The sequence below is a fragment of the Oncorhynchus mykiss genome, chromosome 15 (genome assembly GCF_057628025.1).
Source record: "Oncorhynchus mykiss isolate SJ-2025 chromosome 15, ASM5762802v1, whole genome shotgun sequence".
Taxonomy (NCBI): Eukaryota; Metazoa; Chordata; class Actinopteri; order Salmoniformes; family Salmonidae; genus Oncorhynchus; species Oncorhynchus mykiss.
In genome coordinates this window covers 46,992,183-47,012,908 of record NC_143036.1, presented here as the reverse complement: position 1 = coordinate 47,012,908, position 20,726 = coordinate 46,992,183, and the positions used below count along the sequence as shown (strand labels likewise).

General features: G+C 41.7%; 1 protein-coding gene across 5 annotated transcripts in view; it reads right to left on the bottom strand.

Annotated features, from left to right (window-relative positions):
* The window catches only part of LOC110490107 (lissencephaly-1 homolog B), a 50,577-nt gene extending 30,487 nt beyond the window's left edge, over positions 1-20,090 (bottom strand). The window contains exons 1-4 of one of the 5 annotated variants that reach the window (XM_021563276.3): positions 19,899-20,090; positions 7,004-7,155; positions 4,156-4,240; positions 3,938-4,012 (exon numbers count right to left, since the gene is read on the bottom strand). In XM_021563276.3, coding sequence (XP_021418951.1) covers positions 3,938-4,012; positions 4,156-4,240; positions 7,004-7,035 — 192 coding nt within the window. In that variant the 5' untranslated portion in view covers positions 7,036-7,155; positions 19,899-20,090. Of the gene's footprint in view, positions 1-3,937; positions 4,013-4,155; positions 4,241-7,003; positions 7,156-15,191; positions 15,334-19,204; positions 19,870-19,898 lie in introns of those variants that run through there. The other 4 variants (XM_021563277.3, XM_021563278.3, XM_021563280.3 and 1 more) reach the window with 4 other exon arrangements.
* Positions 20,091-20,726: the final 636 nt, after the last annotated feature.

Genomic DNA, 20,726 nt, shown 5'->3' with positions numbered 1-20,726 from the left:
GAGGCAGGATTGTATCTGGGGAAGGGTACTAAAAATGTATTGCAGCATTGAAGGTCCCCAAGAACACAGTGGCCTCCATCATTCTTAAATGGAAGAAGTTTGGAACCACAAAGACTTTTCCTAGAGCTGGCTGCCCGAGGGAGAAGGGCCTTGGTCAGGGAGGTGACCAAGAGCCGATAGTCACTGACAGAGCTCCAGAGTTCCTCTGTGGAAAACCTTCCAGAAGGACAACCATCTCTGCAGCACTCCACCAATCAGGCCTTTATGGTAAAGTGGGCAAATGGAAGCCACCCTTCAGTAAAAGGCAGATGACAGCCTGCTTAGAGTTTGCCAAGAGGCACCTAAAGGACTCTCAGACCAGAAGAAACAAGATTCTCTGGTCTGATGAAACCAAGATTGAACTCTTTGGCCTGAATGCCAAGTGTCTGAATACTTATGTGAATGTGATTTAAGTTGTACATTTTTAATACATTTGCAAATATTTCCAAAAAAAAAAATGTTTTCTTTGTCATTATGGGGTAGTGTGTGTAGATTGGTGAGGGGAAAATGTTATAATAAGGCTGTAACATAAAATGTGGAAAACGTCTAGGGGTCTGAATTAGGGTTGCACGATATAACGGTAAGCATATAGGAATCGGCCGATATTAACTAAAAATGCCAACATCGGCATCGGCCCGATGTGTAGTTTAACGGCGATGTGCAAAACCGATGTCATTGCTGACGTGCGTACTTATATATATATATATATATATATACACACACACACACACACACTACCGTCCAAAAGTTTGGGGTCACTTAGAAATGTTCTTGATATCCATGAAAACGTACATGAAATGGGTTGCAAAATGAATAGGAAATATAGTCAAGACATTGACATGGTTATAAATAATGATTTTTAACTGAAATAATTGTGTCCTTCAAACTTTGCTTTCGTGAATGAATCCTCCATTTGCAGCAATTACAGCCTTGCAGACCTTTGGCATTCTAGTTGTCAATTTGTTGAGGTAATCTGAAGAGATTTCACCCCATGCTTCCTGAAGCACCTCCCACAAGTTGGATTGGCTTGATAGGCACTTCTTATGTACCATACGGTCAAGCTGCTTCCACAACAGCTCAATAGGGTTGAGATCCGGTGAATGTGCAGGCCACTCCATTATTGACAGAATACCAGCTCTCCCCTAAATAGTTCTAGCATAGTTTGGAGCTGTGCATTGGGCCATTGTCCTGTTGTAAGAGGAAATTGGCTCCAATTAAGAGCCGTCCACAGGGTATGGCACGGTGTTGCAAAAGGGAGTGATAGCCTTCCTCCTTGTGTATAAGGTAGTCATTGTGAATATGTTAGATTACTTGTTAGATAATACTGCACTGTCGGAACTAGGAGCTCAAGCATTTCGCTACACTCACATTAACATCTGCTAACCATGTGTATGTGACCAATACAATTTAATTTGATACCCTGTACAAATCTTCCACTTTACTATCACCAAAGCACCCCCAGACCATCACATTGCCTCCACCATGCTTGACAGATGGCGTCAAGCACTCCTCCAGCATCTTTTCATTTTTTCTGCATCTCACAAAAGTAATTTTTTGTGATCTGAACACCTCCAACTTAGAATGGTCTGTCTGTCACTTTTCTCCAATCTTCCTCTGTCCAGTGTCTGTGTTCTTTTGCCCATTTTAATATTTTCTTTTAATTGGCCAGTCTGGGATATGGCTTTTTCTTTGCAATTCTGCCTAGAAGGCCAGCATCCCGGAGTCGCCTCTTCACTGTTGACGCTGAGACTGGTGTTTTGCGGGTACTATTTAATAAAGCTGCCAGTTCAGGACTTGTGAGGCGTCTGTTTTTCAAACTAGACACTAATGTACTTGTCCTCTTGCTCAGTTGTGCACCGGGGCCTCCCACTCTTTCTATTCTGGGCAGGGCCAGTTTGCGCTGTTCTGTGAAGGGAGTAGTACACAGCGTTGTATGAGATCTTCAGTTTCTGGCAATTTCTCGCATGGAATAGCCTTCATTTTTTAAAACAAGAATAGAGTGACGAGTTTCAGAAGAATGTTCTTAGTTTCTGGCCATTTTGAGCCTGTAATCGAACCCACAAATACTGATGCTCCAGATACTCAACTAGTCTGAAGGCAAGTTTTATTGCTTCTTTAAATCAGAACAATAGTGTTCAGCTGTGCTAACATAATAGCAAAAGAGTTTTCTAGTGATCAATTAGCCTTTTAAAATGATAAACTTGGATTAGCTAACACAAAGTGCCATTGGAACACAGGAGTGATGGTTGCTGATAATGGGCCTCTGTACGCCTATGTAGATATTCCATTATCTACAATAGACGTTTACAACATTAATAATGTCTACACTGCATTTCTGATCAATTTGATGTTATTTTAAAAATGGACACAAGTGACCCCAAATTTTTGAACGGTAGTGTAGGTAGATGATGTAATGACGTCACGAAAAATACAGCACTACACATGCAACACAGCATTCCTAACCTAGCCCACAATGTCTGCTGTGTGAATCTATTTTGAAGTTTCAAAGGAAGATAAAGGCAATTTGCAATGTTTGTGCTGCTATTATTTCCAGAGGGGAGAAAGTGAAGTATTTCAATACCACAAACCTAATTACTAATTTGAAAGTGCATCACCCCCAGACGTTCAGTGACTACTTAGAAAAAAAGCACATTTCCAACAACTAAACAAGTTAAAGTCGAGCAGTCATTTGAAAGAGTAAGAACATTTCAGCGAGACAACTCAAAAGGTGAAATCCATTAACGCCAAGATAATGAGATTCATTGCCCTTGACAATCAACTGTTCTCTGTCGTGGATGATGTTGGCTTTCGCCGACTGGTCGAGCACCTTGAGCCCCAGTACACAATACCAAGAAGGCACTATTTTTCCAATATTACCCTACCTGAGTTACACATCCTTGTTGAAAAGCACATCCATGAGCTCCTTGCTGTGGGCGTCACTGCTATTAGCTTCATGACTAACAATTGGACCAGCGATGTCAGCCCCATGGGCATGCGGAGTCTGGCAGCACAGTTAGCCGACGAGGATCGTGTAATATGGAAAACAGTATTGCATGCTCAAGAATGTGCTGGTTCTCCTACCACTGCTGCCATTTCAATGGAATTTGAACACACTCCAAGCTCCATTCGAACAACTGACTCAAGAAATAAGCTCATCAACTGTGTCTGCAGCAGACGTGATACCCTCTGTCATGGCATGTAAACGCCTGCTCAACTACACTGCCGACACAGACCGTGGGGTTATAACTTGCAAAAGTACTCTACTTGTGGCTGTGAAAATACGATTCGGTGGCATTCTCTCTGAGCCTCTTTACTGTGTTGCCACCATGCTCGATGCTCGGTACATGGACCGCTACTTCGATGCAGACAAGAAACAGGGTTTACGTGAAATGTTACAGACACAGCTGGACAAGATGGAAGCGGACACAGTGACAGTGCCCACCGAAGAAGAGGACCCACGACAGAAGAGGCGACGGACAGACAGAGCTGAAACTTTACCGCTTGACATGTATGATGAAATCCTGGTTGTGAATGAAACGACTGAACAAATGAACAACAAAACAGCACAGCAAGTAAATTAAAGAAATAGGTTTTGACTATGTTTTACTGGTAATGAGGACATACGTAAATGCCAACAAAATAACGTTTTGGTGTGTGTGTTTTTCAACTATTTAACTTAACTAGAATGCTTAAAAAGGCAGCTAAACTGTTAAATATCAGTTATCGGTATCTGTTTTTTTGGCAAGGAAAATATCAGATATCGTATCAGCCAAAAATGTAATATCTGTGCATCCCTAGTCTGAATACTTTCCAAATGCACTGTTCACACATACAAGTCACAGTCAACTGACATACACATCAAATACCATAACACCACAAACGTGACGTCAACAATCACCTTCTTCTGTAATCTGATGACAGAGGTCCATTTCTTTTCCAAAAGACCAGCGTACTTCTTATCTAACTCCTCATTCTGTGGAAGAAAGGGAGGGAAGACAGAAATGGAAATATGAGAGAATGATCTCTAGGTTTAAAATTGTTGTGAGGAAATAAAATAATAGGTTAGTGTTGCAAATCGGGAATGTGTGGGGTTAGTTAGTGTGTGTGTGCTCTTACCATATCTAATTCAGCCTCTTTCTTGAAGGTGGAGTAGGCTTCCTCATAGCCATTGGAGCGTAGGTAGTCTGCTATAGCTCGGTTTCTAACACACAGAGACAGAGAGAGAGACAGAGACAGAGAGAATTTGAACGCAGTGGCTGTACAGACACATGCTACACATAACGTCAGGGCTCAGGTTCTCCGCTTCACAGCGCTGTATAAGTTTTGACTGACAGCAATTATAAAGTTGAGCAACACGCGTGACAAAATGCCCCCTCGCTAATTGGGCTACTCTGAGTGAGGGAAACATTGAGTATTATAACACTGCTTTGATGTCACAGAAGAAAACCACACACCCTTGAGTCCAAATGTGCACTACACATTTTCATTATCAAATATTTATTACTGCCATGTTTGATCCACAGTTACAAGGATGACATGCGTGACACCCTGCGTTGTCCTGAAAGAATGAGCCTGTGTCATATTGTGAAGAACATCTGCTGTGGAACACGCACTTGAAAGCACTCATGATTGGCAACAGATATATCAGCAGTTCTACCTTAAGAGAAATCTCAGTTCCACCTTAAGGCAGAAAGAGACCACACCCTGTCTGTCTGGCAGAAGCTGTGCTGCAGTGAAAGTGAGTGTGTGTGCTCGAGTGTGAAGTCCAGTGATATGTTTCCTCTAGGAAAACGACACAGAATTGAATCACAGATGGTGTGTTTGTGGTTGTCATGGAAACATGGCGACACTCAGGAGAAGCAGATCGACCAACACGACCAAAACCGCATGCGCGCACACAGAGTTGTATGTCTGAGTGGCAGCCTGGTTCCATTCTCTGATGAGGGCTACATTTTCTATGAGCAGCAACAAAAAATCTCTGACATCATCAGCACTCCTCAAATGGCTGTTGGATAATTGTAATATGTGTGAGTGTCGGAGAGAGGGAGAGAATGGGAGTGTGAGTGTGTGCGCACAATTTTTTCAGAGAAAATGTGGTATGTGTGTCACATTTACATAAGTATTCAGACCCTTTACTCAGTGCTTTGTTGAAGCACATTTGGCAACGATTATAACCATGAATCTTCTTGTTATGACGCTACAAGCTTGGCACACCTGTATTTGGAGAGTATCTCCCAGTCTTCTCTGCATATCCTCTTAAGCTCTGTCAGGTTGGATGGGGAGCGTTGCTGCACAGCTATTTTCAGGTCTCTCCAGAGATGTTCGATCGGGTTCAAGCCCGGGCTCTGGCTGGGCCACTCAAGGACATTCAGAGACTTGTTCCGAAGCCACTCCTGTGTTGTCTTGGCTGTGTGCTTAGGGTCTTTGTCTTGTTGGAAGGTGAACCTTGACCCCCCAGTCTGAGGTCCTGAGAAGGATTTCATCAAGGACTTTGCTCTGTTCATCGTTCCCTCGATCCTGATCAAGTATTTTTCACTGTGTGCCTAAATTTATTTGTGTGCGCCTACTTTTTTTTTATTACTTCGAACACCTTGCAAAAAAGGGTAAGCGTAGAGCCCTGGGGATACAGAGTTCTGAAAACAGCCTGCAGTTCCCTGGTTAACATTATCCTTCATGGCTTCAATGAGAGGGGGCTGTCATTCTCCCCTGGTTTTACAAGAGAATACATTTTAATATCATAGCACATCTTGCCCTCCGGTCAGCCCTGACAACCATATGCTATTTTCCCCACTTCAAATGAGCCTACAGGCGTGTGTGTACAAACCGAGGGTCCACAAGACCTGACACAGATCAAGGCAAAAAAAACACAAAATAAATAAATAATAATAATCTGAAATCAGTTTTATGATGGCAAACAGCAGACTTTTCACTGTTTTTAGCGTAGGCTACTGTTGCCCCAAAACTCCCCGAATATTACCCTAAAAATATGTGTGCATTGTTTGCTGTGGCCTTTTTAAGCATAATTCTGATTGGTCAAGAGACTAGAGCAAATATTTTCAACTATCCGGATATCCCCCAAAAAATAATGACATTATTTAAATAGTGAAATCATTTCAAATTCCCATCTAAGGGTGTTTTCTCACGTGTTCTCTTTCAGCAAATTTTTGTGAACTCATGTGCAGTTCGCTTAAAAAGGAACTCAAACCCCCTCAAAAGAGCCCCTGAAGCAAACCGAGACCACCTCCGGTTCCCTTTTTAGGACAATGTTAATGCAATGCTCCCCAAGCTCGCATGTCATAATTCCCACACCAGCCACTAGAGTACTGCAACACCGGTTACTCTGCCATAAACCCTCACATTGGTGCCACAAAAGAGAGAACTCAAAAAAACTCTGTTCGCTTCACATCGGGGGCTCTTTTGAGGGGTCTGAGATCCTTTGGAGTGTTCAAACTGCACACAAAAAAATTAAGCAAACCGCACTAAGTAAAAACATTGTCTGAAAGGGACCAAGTGTGAAAACATCCTAACACACACCCCAAAACAAAAAATTGGGGCTGGGAATTGCCTGGGACCTCACAAAATGATGTGTATACGATATGTATTGCGATTTGATACTGAGATTTTATTGCAATCTGATGTTCCAAACATATTGCTCACTATATTCCTGCTGCAGAGAGAGAAAAAAGAGCATGACAAAATTTGTTTTGAGCAGTCAAGGAAATAGGTGCGGAAAAGATGTTGCCGCACTTTTTAAAAAGATTTAGAACAAACCATAGGATGAAAAATATCAGCGTTTTGGCAAATGTACAGCCAGCTATCGCTAGCTAATGCTACCTAGCATTACAAATCGATACTTTGAGTCAAAGTATCAATGTAATATCGCCAAAAATAATATTGCGATATGTAACTATCGATCCCCTCCCACCCATATCACTAGTGTGTGTGTGTGCGCGCGTGTACTTACAGTTCGTCTCGTTGTCTCTGTGACAGCACCATGTTGGCTGTAGTGGCTGCTCTCTCCCTCTGAGGGAGGCGGGTGGGACAGGGTGAGATGGTGTAGGGGGGTTCTCAGGTCCCTCGGTCAGTCGTTCAGACTTCAACCCTCAGAAACTATAACTGGTATTCCACAAAAGAAAGACAGATAGACAGACAGAGAGAGAGAGAGGGAGAGAGGGAGACAAAGAGACACAGAAAGAGAGAGAGAGGCAGCCAGAAAACACGGGGGAGAAAAGCAAAACAGAGGTAGAGGGAGAGTGGAAGAGAAAGACAAAAATTTACTGTTGACGGAAAAACAACTACAGATAAGAAATGAACACGGTACACAAACAATGGCTGATATCTGCCATTCTGCCTAATGGCAAGGCTCACTACTCCTTTCAGTCTGGACTGACAGGTGTGGAACAGGTTTAGGCTAATAGAGCTATATAAACTCAACAAAAAAAGAAACAGCCCTTTTTCAGGACCCTGTCTTTCAAAGATAATTCATAAAAATCCAAATAACTTCACAGATCTTCATTGTAAAGGGTTTAAACACTGTTTCCCATTCTTGTTCAATGAACCATAAACAATTAATGAACATGCACCTGCGGAACGGTCGTTAAGACACTAACAGCTTACAGACAGTAGGCAATTAAGGTCACAGTTCTGAAAACTTAGGACACTAAAGAGGCCTTTCTACTGACTCTGGAAAACCCAAAAGAAAGATGCCCAGGGTCCCTGCTCATCTGTGTGAACGTGCCTTAGCTATGCTGCAAGGAGGGATGAGGACTGCAGATGTGGCTAGGTCAATACATTCTAAGAAATGTCAGTACTGTGAGACGCCGAATACAAGGCTAAAGGGAGATGTGGTAGACCACGTGCATCAAAAACCTGCACAGGATCAGTACATCCGAACATCACACCTGTGGGACAGGTACAGGATGGCAACAACTGCCCGAGTTACACCAGGAACGCACAATCGCTCCATCAGTGCTCAGACTGTCCGTAATAGGCTGAGAGAGGCTGGACGGAGGGCTTGCAGCCCTGTTGTAAGGCAGGTCCTCACCAGACATCACCGGCAACAACGTCACCTATGGGCACAAACCCACCGTCGCTGGACCAGACAAGACTGGCAGAAAGTGCTCTTCACTGAACGAGTCGCGGTTTTGTCTCACCAGGGGGGATGGTCGGATTCGCGTTTATCGGCGAAGGAATGAGCGTTACACCGAGGCCTGTACTCTGGAGCGGGATCGAATTGGAGGGTCCGTCATGGTCTGGGGCGGTGTGTCACAGCATCATCGGACTGAGCTTGTTGTCATTGCAGGCAATCTCAATGCTGTGCGTTACAGGGAAGACATCCTCCTCCCTCATGTGGTACCCTTACTACAGGCTCATCCTGACATGACCCTCCAGCATGACGATGCCACCAGCCATATTGCTCATTCTGTGCGTGATTTCCTGCAAGACAGGAATGCCAGTGTTCTGCCATGTTCAACGAAGACCCCGGATCTCAATCCCATTGAGCACGTCTGGAACCTGTTGGATCGGAGGGTGAGAGCTACGGCCATACCCACCAGAAATGTCTGGGAACTTGCAGGGGCCTTGGTGGAAGAGTGGGGTAATATCACACAGCAAGAACTGGCAAATCTGGTGCAGTCCATGAGGAGGATGGAGTACTGCAGTACTTAATGCAGCTGGTGGCCACACCAGATACCAAATGTTACTTTTGACACCCCCTTTGTTCTGGTACACATTATTCCATTTCTGTTAGTCACATGTCTATGGAACTTGTTCAGTTTATGTCTCAGTTGTTGAATCTTAAGTTCATACAAATATTTACACATGTTAAGTTTGCTAAAAATAAACGCAGTTGACAGTGAGAGAATGTTTATAAATACATTTAAACTCAGTTTTTCCAATTCCTGACATTTAATCGGAGTTAAAATTCCCAGTCTTAGGTCAGTTAGGATCACCACTTTATTTTAAGAATGTGAAATGTCAGAATAATAGTAGAGAGAATGATTGATTTCAGTTGCTTTCATATCTTTCATCACATTCCCAGTGGGTTAGAAGTTTACATACACTCAATTTGTATTTGGTAGCATTGCCTTTAAATTGTTTAACTTGGGTCAAACATTTCAGTTAGCCTTCACAAGCTTCCCATAATAAGTTGTGTAAATTTTGGCCCATTCCTCCTGAAATAACTAGTATAACTGAGACAGGCTTGTAGGCCTCCTTGCTTGCACACGCTTTTTCAGTTCTGCCCACAAACTCCCTATAGGCTTGAGGTCAGGGCTTTGTGATGGCCACTCCAATACCTTGACTTTGTTGTCCTTAAGCCATTTTGTCACAACCTTGGAAGTATGCTTGGGGTCATTGTACATTTGGAAGACCCATTTGCAATCAAGCTTTAGCATGATGTCTTGAGATGTTACTTCAATATATCCACATAATTGTTCTTCCTCATGATGCTTTCAATTTTGTGAAGTGCACCAGTCCTTCCTGCAGCAAAGCACCCCCACAACATGATGCTGCCACCCCGTGCTTCACGTTTGGGTTGGTGTTCGTCGGCTTGCAAGCCTCCCCCTTTTTCCTCCAAACATAACGAAGGTCATTATGGCAAAACAGTTCTATTTTTGTTTCATCAGACCAGAGGACATTTCTCCAAAAAGTACAATCTTTGTCCCCATGTGCAGTTGCAAACCGTAGTCTGGCTTTCTTATGGCAGTTTTGGTGCAGTGGCTTCTTCCTTGCTGAGCGGCCTTTCAGGTTATGTCGATATATGACTCGTTTTACTGTGGATATAGATACTTTTGTGCCTGTTTCCTCCAGCATCTTCACAAGGTCCTTTGCTGTTGTTCTGGGATTGATTTTCACTTTTCGTGGCTCAGGTAGTGCAGCTCATCCAGGATGGCACATCAATGTGAGCTGTGGCAAGAAGGTTTGCTGTGTCTATCAGCGTAGTGTCCAGAGCATATTTTTTTTTACATTGGTGTATTGTGTAGATCACTGATTTTTAAAAATACAATTAAATCCATTTTAATCCCACTTTGTAACAACTACATTTTGAAAAATCAAGGGTGGTGTGAATACTTTCTGAAGGAACTGTATCAGTGAACACGTGAATAACTAATGCAGTCCAGTCAAACTTTCAGTTTTGCGCCAAAATTTCATGTAGCATGCACCACAGATCTCAAGGTAGATCTTAGCCAGTTGGTCAGTTACTTGTCTCCTGTCCATCTCTCAATCTGTGAACTACATTCTACCCAACAGCCAGACCGTATAGTAAGTAATACCACAGTAGACTTAGCTAGGAGACTAACTCTCCAAACCATCCAGAGAGTCACAGACACACAAGGCCCCTATAGACAACTGGGTTCTTAGAGAGGAGCTAGGGCTAGTATTACTGGACAACATTTAGGCCACACACAAAGGGATGGGCATTTGACTGTTCGTGTACTGGCCTAGGCTGACCAAATTTGAATGGCACTAGCAGTTCGCAAAGTAGCCTAAGCGGAAAATAGACAAATTATTTCAAAACTGCAGCTCGTTGGAACACCTTTTACTACTTCAAATCAACCATCTAGAATTTGTGATTAAACGGTTGTCATTTGGCAAGGAATGTAGCTTGTGTTAGATACACATCTCATTCTAAAATCATGGGCCTTAATATGGAGTTGGTCCCCTCTTTGCTGCTTTAACAGCCTCCACTCTTCTGGGAAGACTTTCCACTAGATGTTGGAACATTGCTGCGGGGACTTGCTTCCATTCAGCCACAAGAGCATTAGTAAAGTCGGGCACTGATGTTGGGAAATTAGGCCTGGCTTGCAGTCGGTGAGGTCTTCAATAGGGTTGAGGTCAGGGCTCTGTGCATGCTAGTCAAGTTCTTTCACACCGATAAACAGGAAAATACTTTCTCCAAACTGTTGCCAAAAAGTTGGAAGCACAGCGTTAAGATTTCCCTTCACTGGAGCTAAGGGGCCTAACCCAAACCATCAAAAACAGCCCCAGACCATTATTCCTCCTTCACAAAACTTCACAGTTGGAACTATGCATTGGGACTGGTAGCGTTCTCCTGGCATCTGCCAAACCCAGATTGGTCCATCGGACTACCAGATGTGGAAGCGTGATTCATCACTCCAGAGAATGCGTTTCCACTGCTCCAGAGTCCAATGGCAGTGAGCTTTACACCACTCCAGCCGACACTTGGCATTGCGCATGGTGATCTTAGGCTGGTCGGCCATGGAAACCAATTTCATGAAGCTCCTGACGAACAGTTATTGTACCGACGTTACTTCCAGACGCAGTTATGAACTTGGTATTGAGTGTTGCAGCCTAGGACAGATTATTTTTTACGCGCTGCGAGCTTCAGCAATCAGCGGTCCCATTCTGTGAGCTTGTGTGGCCTACCACTTTGAGGCTGAGCCGTTCTTGCTCCTAGAGCAATAACAGTACTTGCACTTGACTGGGCAGCTCTAGCAGTGCATAGATTTAACAAAGTGACTTGCTGGAAAGGTGGCATCCTATGACAGTAAGGTCTACACCTGTGGTATTCGATGCATGAGACAAATAAAACCTGATTTGACGGTGCCATGTTGAAAGTCATTGAACTCCCCAGTAAGGTCATTCTACTGGCAATGTTTGTCTAAGGAGATTGCATGGCTGTGTGCTTGATTTTATACACCTGACAGGAAAGGGTGTGGCTGAAATAGCAGAATTCAGTCATTTGAAGGGGTGTCCTCATACTTTTGTGTATGTAGTGTAGATAACATCCCCATAATCTAAAATAGACAGAAAAGGGGCCTTGACAATGTATTTCCTGTTAAGAAAATTCAGACATGCTTGGTTTCTGTAAAAGAAACAAACCTTGAACTTCAACTTCTTCACCAGCTCAGTGACATGTTCTTTAAATTACAGTTTGGTATCAAGCCAAATACCAGGATATTTGTAGGAAGGAACTCGCTCAAATTGTGTACCGTTTGGGGATGTGGCGAGTTAATGAACACATTTAGCATCTCCTGGCTTCAACGTATAGCCTACAAGCCACTGATGCAGACCGTTGGAACAAAACAAACGATTTGAGGGAGTGCGGCTATTCTGTGTTGAGCGGTTAACAAAGAAATAGGTACTCCTATATGCTTAATTTAGAGTTATTAATGTAACTTAAGTTGTTCTACATGTTTTGATTTTTAATACATTTTAAGGCTGCATGATGCAACTACTGATGATTTGAAAAAAGTAGCTTGAAAGGCATGAGCTCTGCTTTGGTTTTTTTGCGCAGGGCGTACACACTTTATCAGTCTCTCATTCACAATTTGACAAGCACTTGATAATGCCTCACATTTCATGGCGGCATCCCCTCTGTGTGGCAGTAATGCACCCTAAAAAAAAAAATCCATGCCTTTTGCTTCCAGCCCTTCTCCCTGAGCGCTGCGTTTCACCCTTCTCCCTGAGCGCTGCGTTGCGCCCTTCTCCCTGAGCGCTGCGTTGCGTTGCGCCCTTCTCCCTGAGCGCTGCGTCCTTCTCCCTGAGCGCTGCGTTGCGCCCTTCTCACAGGCTACAAATTAAGACAGACACATCGGGGACGCAACCTTATCAAATTCCGAGATGCATATTGAAGATATTGGAAGAACTGTCCACATGTACTTTTCATCAGCAAACAACAACAAACATCAAAAGTGCTAGCCTATGTCAATCTATTATCCCCCATAGTACAAAAGTTGAACTATTCTATGCTAAAAATAATATTCCACACATAGTCTGGGACAGTTGTGGGATGCGATAGATGCCAAATTAATACAAATACTAGCATCAAAAAACGTTTTACGCAATGTGGCTGCCGCAGCAGATCAGAACATTTAGCTTAAAAATGTTGATAAACTATTAAGCTATTTCTTCACATTATAAGCACAGCAATGCGCACATGGTAGTAGACTATACGTGTGAATGTTCCATTAGCAACAAAATACCATTATCAAAAGTGAATGCAATTATGCATGTAATGATTTTATTATAAAGGTGCATTTTTATGATGAAAATTATCTTCCCCAAACGTGAAACTCACGCGCTGCTTATGTATGCTAATGAAGCTCTTACTACAACCCTTGTAAAGCGGATTAATGGGCTTCATTTTAAAGAAGTTATTTGGCCACTTAAATTGCGATACAAACCTTATCAAAACATAAAGACTAGGCTACATGAGGTGCGCGACTATGAGTTGAAAAAGTCACAAAAAAATCAGGTTCTTATGCTGGGCATCATCCACAAGCGATAACAGGCTATTATTGTCACCCATCAGACTATTCTTGATTTAATCTCGTCTTTGCATATACTAAATAATAATAATATATATGGGTGAAATGTGTTTTGATGCAGCCGTCTCCAAACAGGGGCAGCGGGAAAAAATGCATGTCATCTATGCACTTAAACAGCAAATGGAGGATGCTTTTCCCGTGGTTCATTTTCATGGCAACCAGGTAGGCTATACAACCTGCTCAGCACTTGCGGGAACTTCAAGACTTATATAGTGTGGTATAAGCACAGCACGTATTAATGAATAAAGAGTTCCTATTTACTATTTTACCATTATGAATTCTTAAATAACTTAAGTTAATTATGTATTTATTCAGGCAGCCATAGCCTTATGATTGTGTAATGATGCATAAGTAGGCTCAATCATTAAAATTGAATATCAAAATGCGTTAAAAACATGTAACACATAGCCTACCGATTACAAGGTGCAGCCTGTGTCCAAAACATTGGAGTCTGGTCCAGTCATTCAACGCGACATGTTTAAACTTCTCCCTTAATTTTGTTATACAGTGTTGAGATGGCGACTTTGGAGAAATATGTGCAAGATGGAATCTTGAATCTCCTGTCCAGCTTGTTTATCATATTCTTGAAGCTGTCTTTGCAACTGTAGATAGGAACCATGTATTTGGCTATGTGATAGGTGATGATGTGTCTGCGGGATGTTTTAGGTAGGGCATTATACTTGAAAACACATCAGCAATCAATGCCTGTTTGACGTAGGTGGCTGGTTGTGGCTGAGGGGCTTTGCTGCTGTTTGGCTTTTTTTTCCACCACCATTCTTCAAATGATTGAATCAATTTGTTGTGTTGCCTCTTGTAGTCGCCACAAATCTGAGGTACTTTTAACAACTTGCATTTGGTTGTCATTGGTTTGCCTGGTGCCAAAATACTGCCATTCCACTGAAGAGGCACCCTTCTTTGGCACCATATACGACACTGTCGTCAGTACTAACATCACTCATGTATCCAACACACACTCGGAGGTAAAGCCAGAGTTTCTAAACCTCATACTGTACCGTCTTTGGTAAAGCACTTTCTCTCCTCACCCACCAGCACCTAACTGCGTGCTCTAAGCGGGGAAGCTCGTGATTGGCCTGCATGTGCATTCCAAGCGGGGTGAATGAACAGTCTAGATCGTCTCATTGGAGGAGGTACCGGAGTCTAGTTGTTGTTGTATTAACAGATCGTCAAATAAAGAAGAAAAATCACAGCCTCTTGCGATATGGATATAGCACATACCAATATCTCAATTTCGATCTGAATTGCATTAATCATGCAGCCCTAGTTTCGATGTTCCAAACATATTGCTCATCATGTCTTCTGCAGAGGGAAATGAGTAATGAGAAAACGAATTTTGATGAGTCATGGAAATATGTGCTGAAAACAAATAGGCTCCCTATTTAAAAAGATTGAGAACAAGCTACGATATAACAACACTGGAGCTGTGGTGCAGGTACAGCCAACTAGCTCAACATTCTGAACGCGATATTGTCGCTACATCGCCAAAAATAATATCCCAATATTAGGATAAACATTTCGGGCAACTTTGCTGCCGACTCACCGAACCTCATTCACCAGTCACAAATTGTAAAAAAAAAAAAAAATCCAAACAAAATGACGTGACCAACAGAAAATACTATGCATGCTTGTACAAAGAACTGCCATTTTTCAGTAAGAGCTTAATGAAAACACGCAACAATACAGTAAAAAGTCTATAGCCCATTATTGAACATGCAACTGCCGTAATGAAGCCGCTAAATAAACATGTTCAAACATTTACCAAAATGCAATTGTGGGAAAACACTGACATAGGGCTGGGCGGTATACCGTATAGGCACGGACGGGTTTGGGTTTTTACTTTACCTTCTATAACGGCATTTGAATGTTTGGTTTGTTACATGTGATATGCCGTGTGTAACGTCCGTTTTTCATAGTTTACTCCGCTACTTGAGTCCTCTCTCTCGCTCTCCCTAGTCCCTGTCACTCAACGAGCGCATTTGTTGTTGCTTGACCACGAGACACGCAACAATGTTGATGACAACGATGTTGTTTCCACTTTGATCTTAATATAAATCCACAAGTGTTCCATAATTACAATATTAGTTTGTGTTTCTTACATCTGCAAACAACTAGTTTGTATTTTCTTAGCAAGTTACTCGAAATTGTGTTAGCCACTAATGCTAATCGCTATAGATAAAAGTACTGAGTCAGAGCAAAGGTATCTAGCTAATACAGCCTGATACCAGTACTGGTGGAGGCTTAAATCAGCATGTTGTTTGTGCAACAGTATCTTCTAAATCAAAGAGGAATAGGCGAAGCATGAATATGTTGGCTATATGAATGAAGATTTAATGTAGCCAAAAATTATAGGGTACCCTAGGAAACACTGAACATCACATTGGTTCCTACCCTGTCACTATAACACGTCAATGGCATTTTCATTCGTTGTCATGTCAAACAACACTGTATTCAAAGTGCACACTATTATTTATAATCTAACTCTAGAATTATAATAAACATTCTATGTCCATGGTTCCAGAAGTTCACCCAAGTGTTTTGATCTAAATCGCAATTGCAACATTTGGTTAAAAATAAGGCCTGGTATTTTTGCCCACATCGTGGCAGTCTGGAAATGATCTCAAATGAGTGCAACAAATGCAAAAATTGATGGAAATTGTTTTAGGTTGAAGTTGAACTGAAAAGTATAAAACAAATCAGAACTGAGAAAGACCCATTGAAATAATTTAGAATATGTGTTGCCACCCTAGGGTCACACACTGCTGATAAAGCAAATGTTGAACTTTTATTAATCAAAAACATAAAATACCGTCATACCATCAAAGATTTGAAAAATACCATACATGATATTTTGGCCATATCACCCAGCCCTAATCTGACAGAGACAAACATTTATGTTAGAAACATAGAAAGAGAGGGAATATAACAGCAACAAATAGTATGGGTTGCTAATATGACTAGGATTGTGCATTTGGGTTCTGGACAACAGAAAAAATGTATTGAAAAACAATAGAATAAGCGAGAAATTCTGGTTAATGACATGAGGTAGTCTTTATAAAGAATTGCCTCCACCTTTATGGTTGGATTTTAGCTAGGCTATTTTGAAGCAAGGTAAGACATTCCTCATGATTTGAAGTACAATTATACTGCCTCAATCTCACATTGTAAAGTGGTGGGTGACACGCTGATAGTTGACTATAGACGATGGAGTTGAATGGTGAAATAAAAATATTAGCTATTTTAAAATCGTGGCATCAAAACAGTTAGCACGCAATTTAATTTTGAATTATTTGTTGCACAATGACTGGGCTTATAAAAGCACGTTTCACTCCACTACCAGCTTTTTGAGGAGTTGCTCTTGCACTGACTGACAGGTGATAGGCCATTCAGCTCCTCAAACTAGGTTTTGTATGCTGCGCCAATTTAATTCCACTAAATTACTCAAATGAACTTATGGCCTGATAAGCATGACCGGTTAAATGCATTTCCGGTAGCTAAAAGATTGACATCACTACCTAATATGTAACTATAAATTTTTGCCCCCAACACTAATACCTACTGTAAAACATAGTGGTGGAACTATGTTAGGGGGCTATTTTGCCTCCACTGGTCCTGGGACCCTTGTTAAGGTCAATGGCATCATGAACTTTACCCAGTACAAAGACACACACACGCACACACACAAAAAAACTAATATATATATATATATATATACATACACACACATGTTTGCCTCTGCCAGGTGGCTGAAACTTGGCCATAAGACAAGTGGATCTTCCAGCAAGACAACAACCTCAAGCACACATCAAAATCCACAAAGAAATTGTTAATTAGCCACAAAAACAATTCAGTCTCCAGACATGAAGAGGCCAGTCCATAAGTGCAGATGAATGATATCAAGGATATGGAAGGATTCTGTATGGAGGAATGGTCTTAGCTCTCTCCCAATGTGTTCTCCAACTCTTAAAACATTTTAGAAAAAGGTGAAATATTGAAGTGTTAAAACATGGTTGTCAATAATTTTGACCCCTACCTTTGAGAGAAGAAAAAAAAGTATTAGTTAAACAAAATCTCATTCTCTGAGCAATTGTATTAGTATAAAATATTATCTCACTATTTTAATGATAATGTTTGCTCATCCTTTTTAAGCGTGTCAATTTCAGACCCAACTGTACATGCACTAATAATAGCAGACTGACAAAAACAGTGAAGTTTAGCACAGGCTCATTAATTGTTGTTTTTAATGTCCTGTTGCTCGCTGTTCATTCCACCCTCACTCAAATCATGGATGACAGCTGCCTACTAGCTTAAACGCAAATAATGACCTAGAATTCAGATCAGGTGTACCTTGATGTTTGGTTAAAAAAAACGTTCAATTGTTAGTGGGTTCAAAGGGAGATTATTTGCCAGGTAATGTCTGCCTACATCACAAACAGCTGTGTCAAGACAGCATTGGGAGAGTTCGTTTTGTATGGCACTGTGCTGCAAGTTTGCTGAGTTAATTAAGCAATAAGGCACGAGGGGGTGTGGTATATGGCCAATATACCACGGCTAAGTGCTGTTCTTAAGCACAACGCATAGTGGAGTGCCTGGACACAGCCCTTAGCCGTGGTATATAGGCCATATACCACAAACCCCTGAGGTACCTTATTGCTATTATAAACTGGTTACTAATGTAATTAGAGCAGTAAAAATATATTTTTGTCATACCCATGGTATACCACGGCAGTCACCTAATCAGCATCCAGGGCTCAAACTACCCAGTTAATAGTGCATTTTAGACCATTCAATTGGTCCTCAAGGGTAATCTCCACCCACTGGGTGGGCCATGCAAAACAAACTCGGCTAATAGAGCTAGCCAGTTTGAAGTCCTAAAAAACGGAAATGAGTTACCTCTGGTTCATTCAGCCATTCATAAGGGGAAATTGGGTTTTGGGATAAACACCAAAAATAGGGTCTAAGGTTAACACAGGCTTAGGAGATCGTATATTGTTTTTTTTCTTATGAAATAAAGATTCTGTTAACATGACCTTTATGAATTATGACGCCTTTATATGCGGCAGGTAGATAAGAGCGTCTGCTAAATTACTAAAACGTAATGTGCTTGTTCCGATAACATAATTCAAAATTCACAAAATGTGACATTAGCTGCATAAGAGCATCTCAGAACAATGTGTATAAGATCTAAGCATGCGTTTACCACAGACCTTATACGCCATTCATTTTCACATGGGCCTGCCAACGAACCATGGCGGATTTAGTGCTTACAGAAATACGCCATTAACGTTACTTTTTTATTTTCTACGAGTCCCCTCCAGTGACAGCTAACGTTAGCTAGCTAGCTCAAACTACGTTGTCTTTGCCATAAAGGCTCATGAAAATACCATTCTGGCTTGCTAACTGTTGACAACACAAATCGTGAATCTAACGTTAGTATAACGTTAAGAAAGATATCTGGCTATCTGAACCGAAATGTAGATATAAACCCAGCCAATGTTCGGTGTAGAGTAGCCACTAGACAACCAGAGACCACTATCTGTGTAACGTTATTCATGATGAACACCATAATGCCAAAACTCCACCCTGTTAGACTTAAATTCTGGTGGCAAACAAGCCGTTTCATCACATGAACGATGTGATTTATTTTGGACATTCAGCCGATTTAAGCCTTGATCGACATGTGTGTATATATGTTAGAGGAATCAACACCAGAAATGTGATGTTACTAATTTAACTCAAATGGCACGCAAGATCGTTAACGTTACCTAGTTAACGCCCTAGTTAGCTAACGTCTAACATTAACGTTACTATAGTTAGCCATTTTCCAAAAGTGCTTACACAAGTAGACAACTCCTTACCTTAGCTAGATTAAATATCGGCGCAGGTGGTAAAGCAAAGGTGATACTTAATAGGTGGTTTACTAGCCAACATACCGGTAGGTGGCTACATGATCTAGCATGGAGGGAATTGGCTATCCAAGGTTGCAGCAATGACCAACATACGCCCTTCCAGCCAGTTAGCTAGTTGACGAATGCAGCTTGTTACGTTAGCTAGTAAGACCGAAATTTAAGCGGTTCGTTAGCATTTTATCTTGCTCAAGTCCTTTCACCAAACATGACATTGTCACCTACTATAAGCAAGAAACCTATACTATATTCTATAGTTCTGTAATTTCAATCAAGCATTCCGCATTCGGACCATTTAAAGTCGAACCAATTGATCCGTGGCTAATTGCTATGCTGACTTGCTATGTTAGCTACTAAAGTTTAAAACCTTAGTAAACTAACGTTCCACGTAAACAAACTCGATGTGAATGCTAGCCAAGTGTCCAAATGTCATGGATTAAAACTACACGTCGAGACAACATTGGATACATGTATCAGAGTAAGATAGGTCATGATTTAGCTACAATAATCAATTTCCCAACCGTGTGTTGTTGCTGTAACTGCCTCTCCGCCATTTTGAGACAGACGGGAAGCGCAAAACAACTGCAGCCACATCGTCATCATAACCGCTTCGTTGTATCAAGATAATACAATCAACTCAACTCACCCCTCTATGTATGATCTGTCTCAAAGTCCGTGTAATGTGATCTAAATAGGCGATAAAATGTTATGTTTTTGCTGGGATATGTCCTATCACCAGGCAGGATCAATCTTGTTTTCAGTACGCGCACGGGTTGGTGTTGCTTCGCAGGCGGTGACAGCGCAGTGCGCACGCCCGGTTCAGATGAACAATAATAATAATAATAATAATAATAATAATTCTTCTTCTATGATATCATGGCGGTCCGCAAACAATCGTTTAAGTGCACGTCACCACCTACTGTGCTGGAATGTACGATCAATCATGGTCTGCCCAATTCTGTAGTAACATGAACAAATTCTAAACCAAATAAATCCCTAACTTCTTCCACACCCTCCTCCAAACCCCCAACCCCATTTAACTGTATCTATATCATGCTGAAACACTCCACCCGTAGGTTTGTTCAGCATGTCAACAACCATTTCAACAGTAACATCTGTTACCCCCAATATATATTTTGCCATCTCCACAATAACCTTCAGCCTGGCATTTTCTGCTTTCCACAACCCGAGTTGTATTGATAACCTTACCAATAAAATCTATGAAGTCCACTTTATTCATTATCAAAGTTTCCTTTGCCGCTGCACATTCATGAGCACAGATTTCTGAACAGGCCTCGAAACCATGCCAGGACCATCAGAAGCACCAGCCCTAACAGTAGGTCCACAGGTACATCCATGTAAGATCCATCAGTCAGACAGCAGGTCCACTTAGTACAGGAGCATCCATGTAAGATCCATCAGTCTGACAGTAGGTCTACTTACTGCAGGTACATCCATGTAAGATCCATCAGTC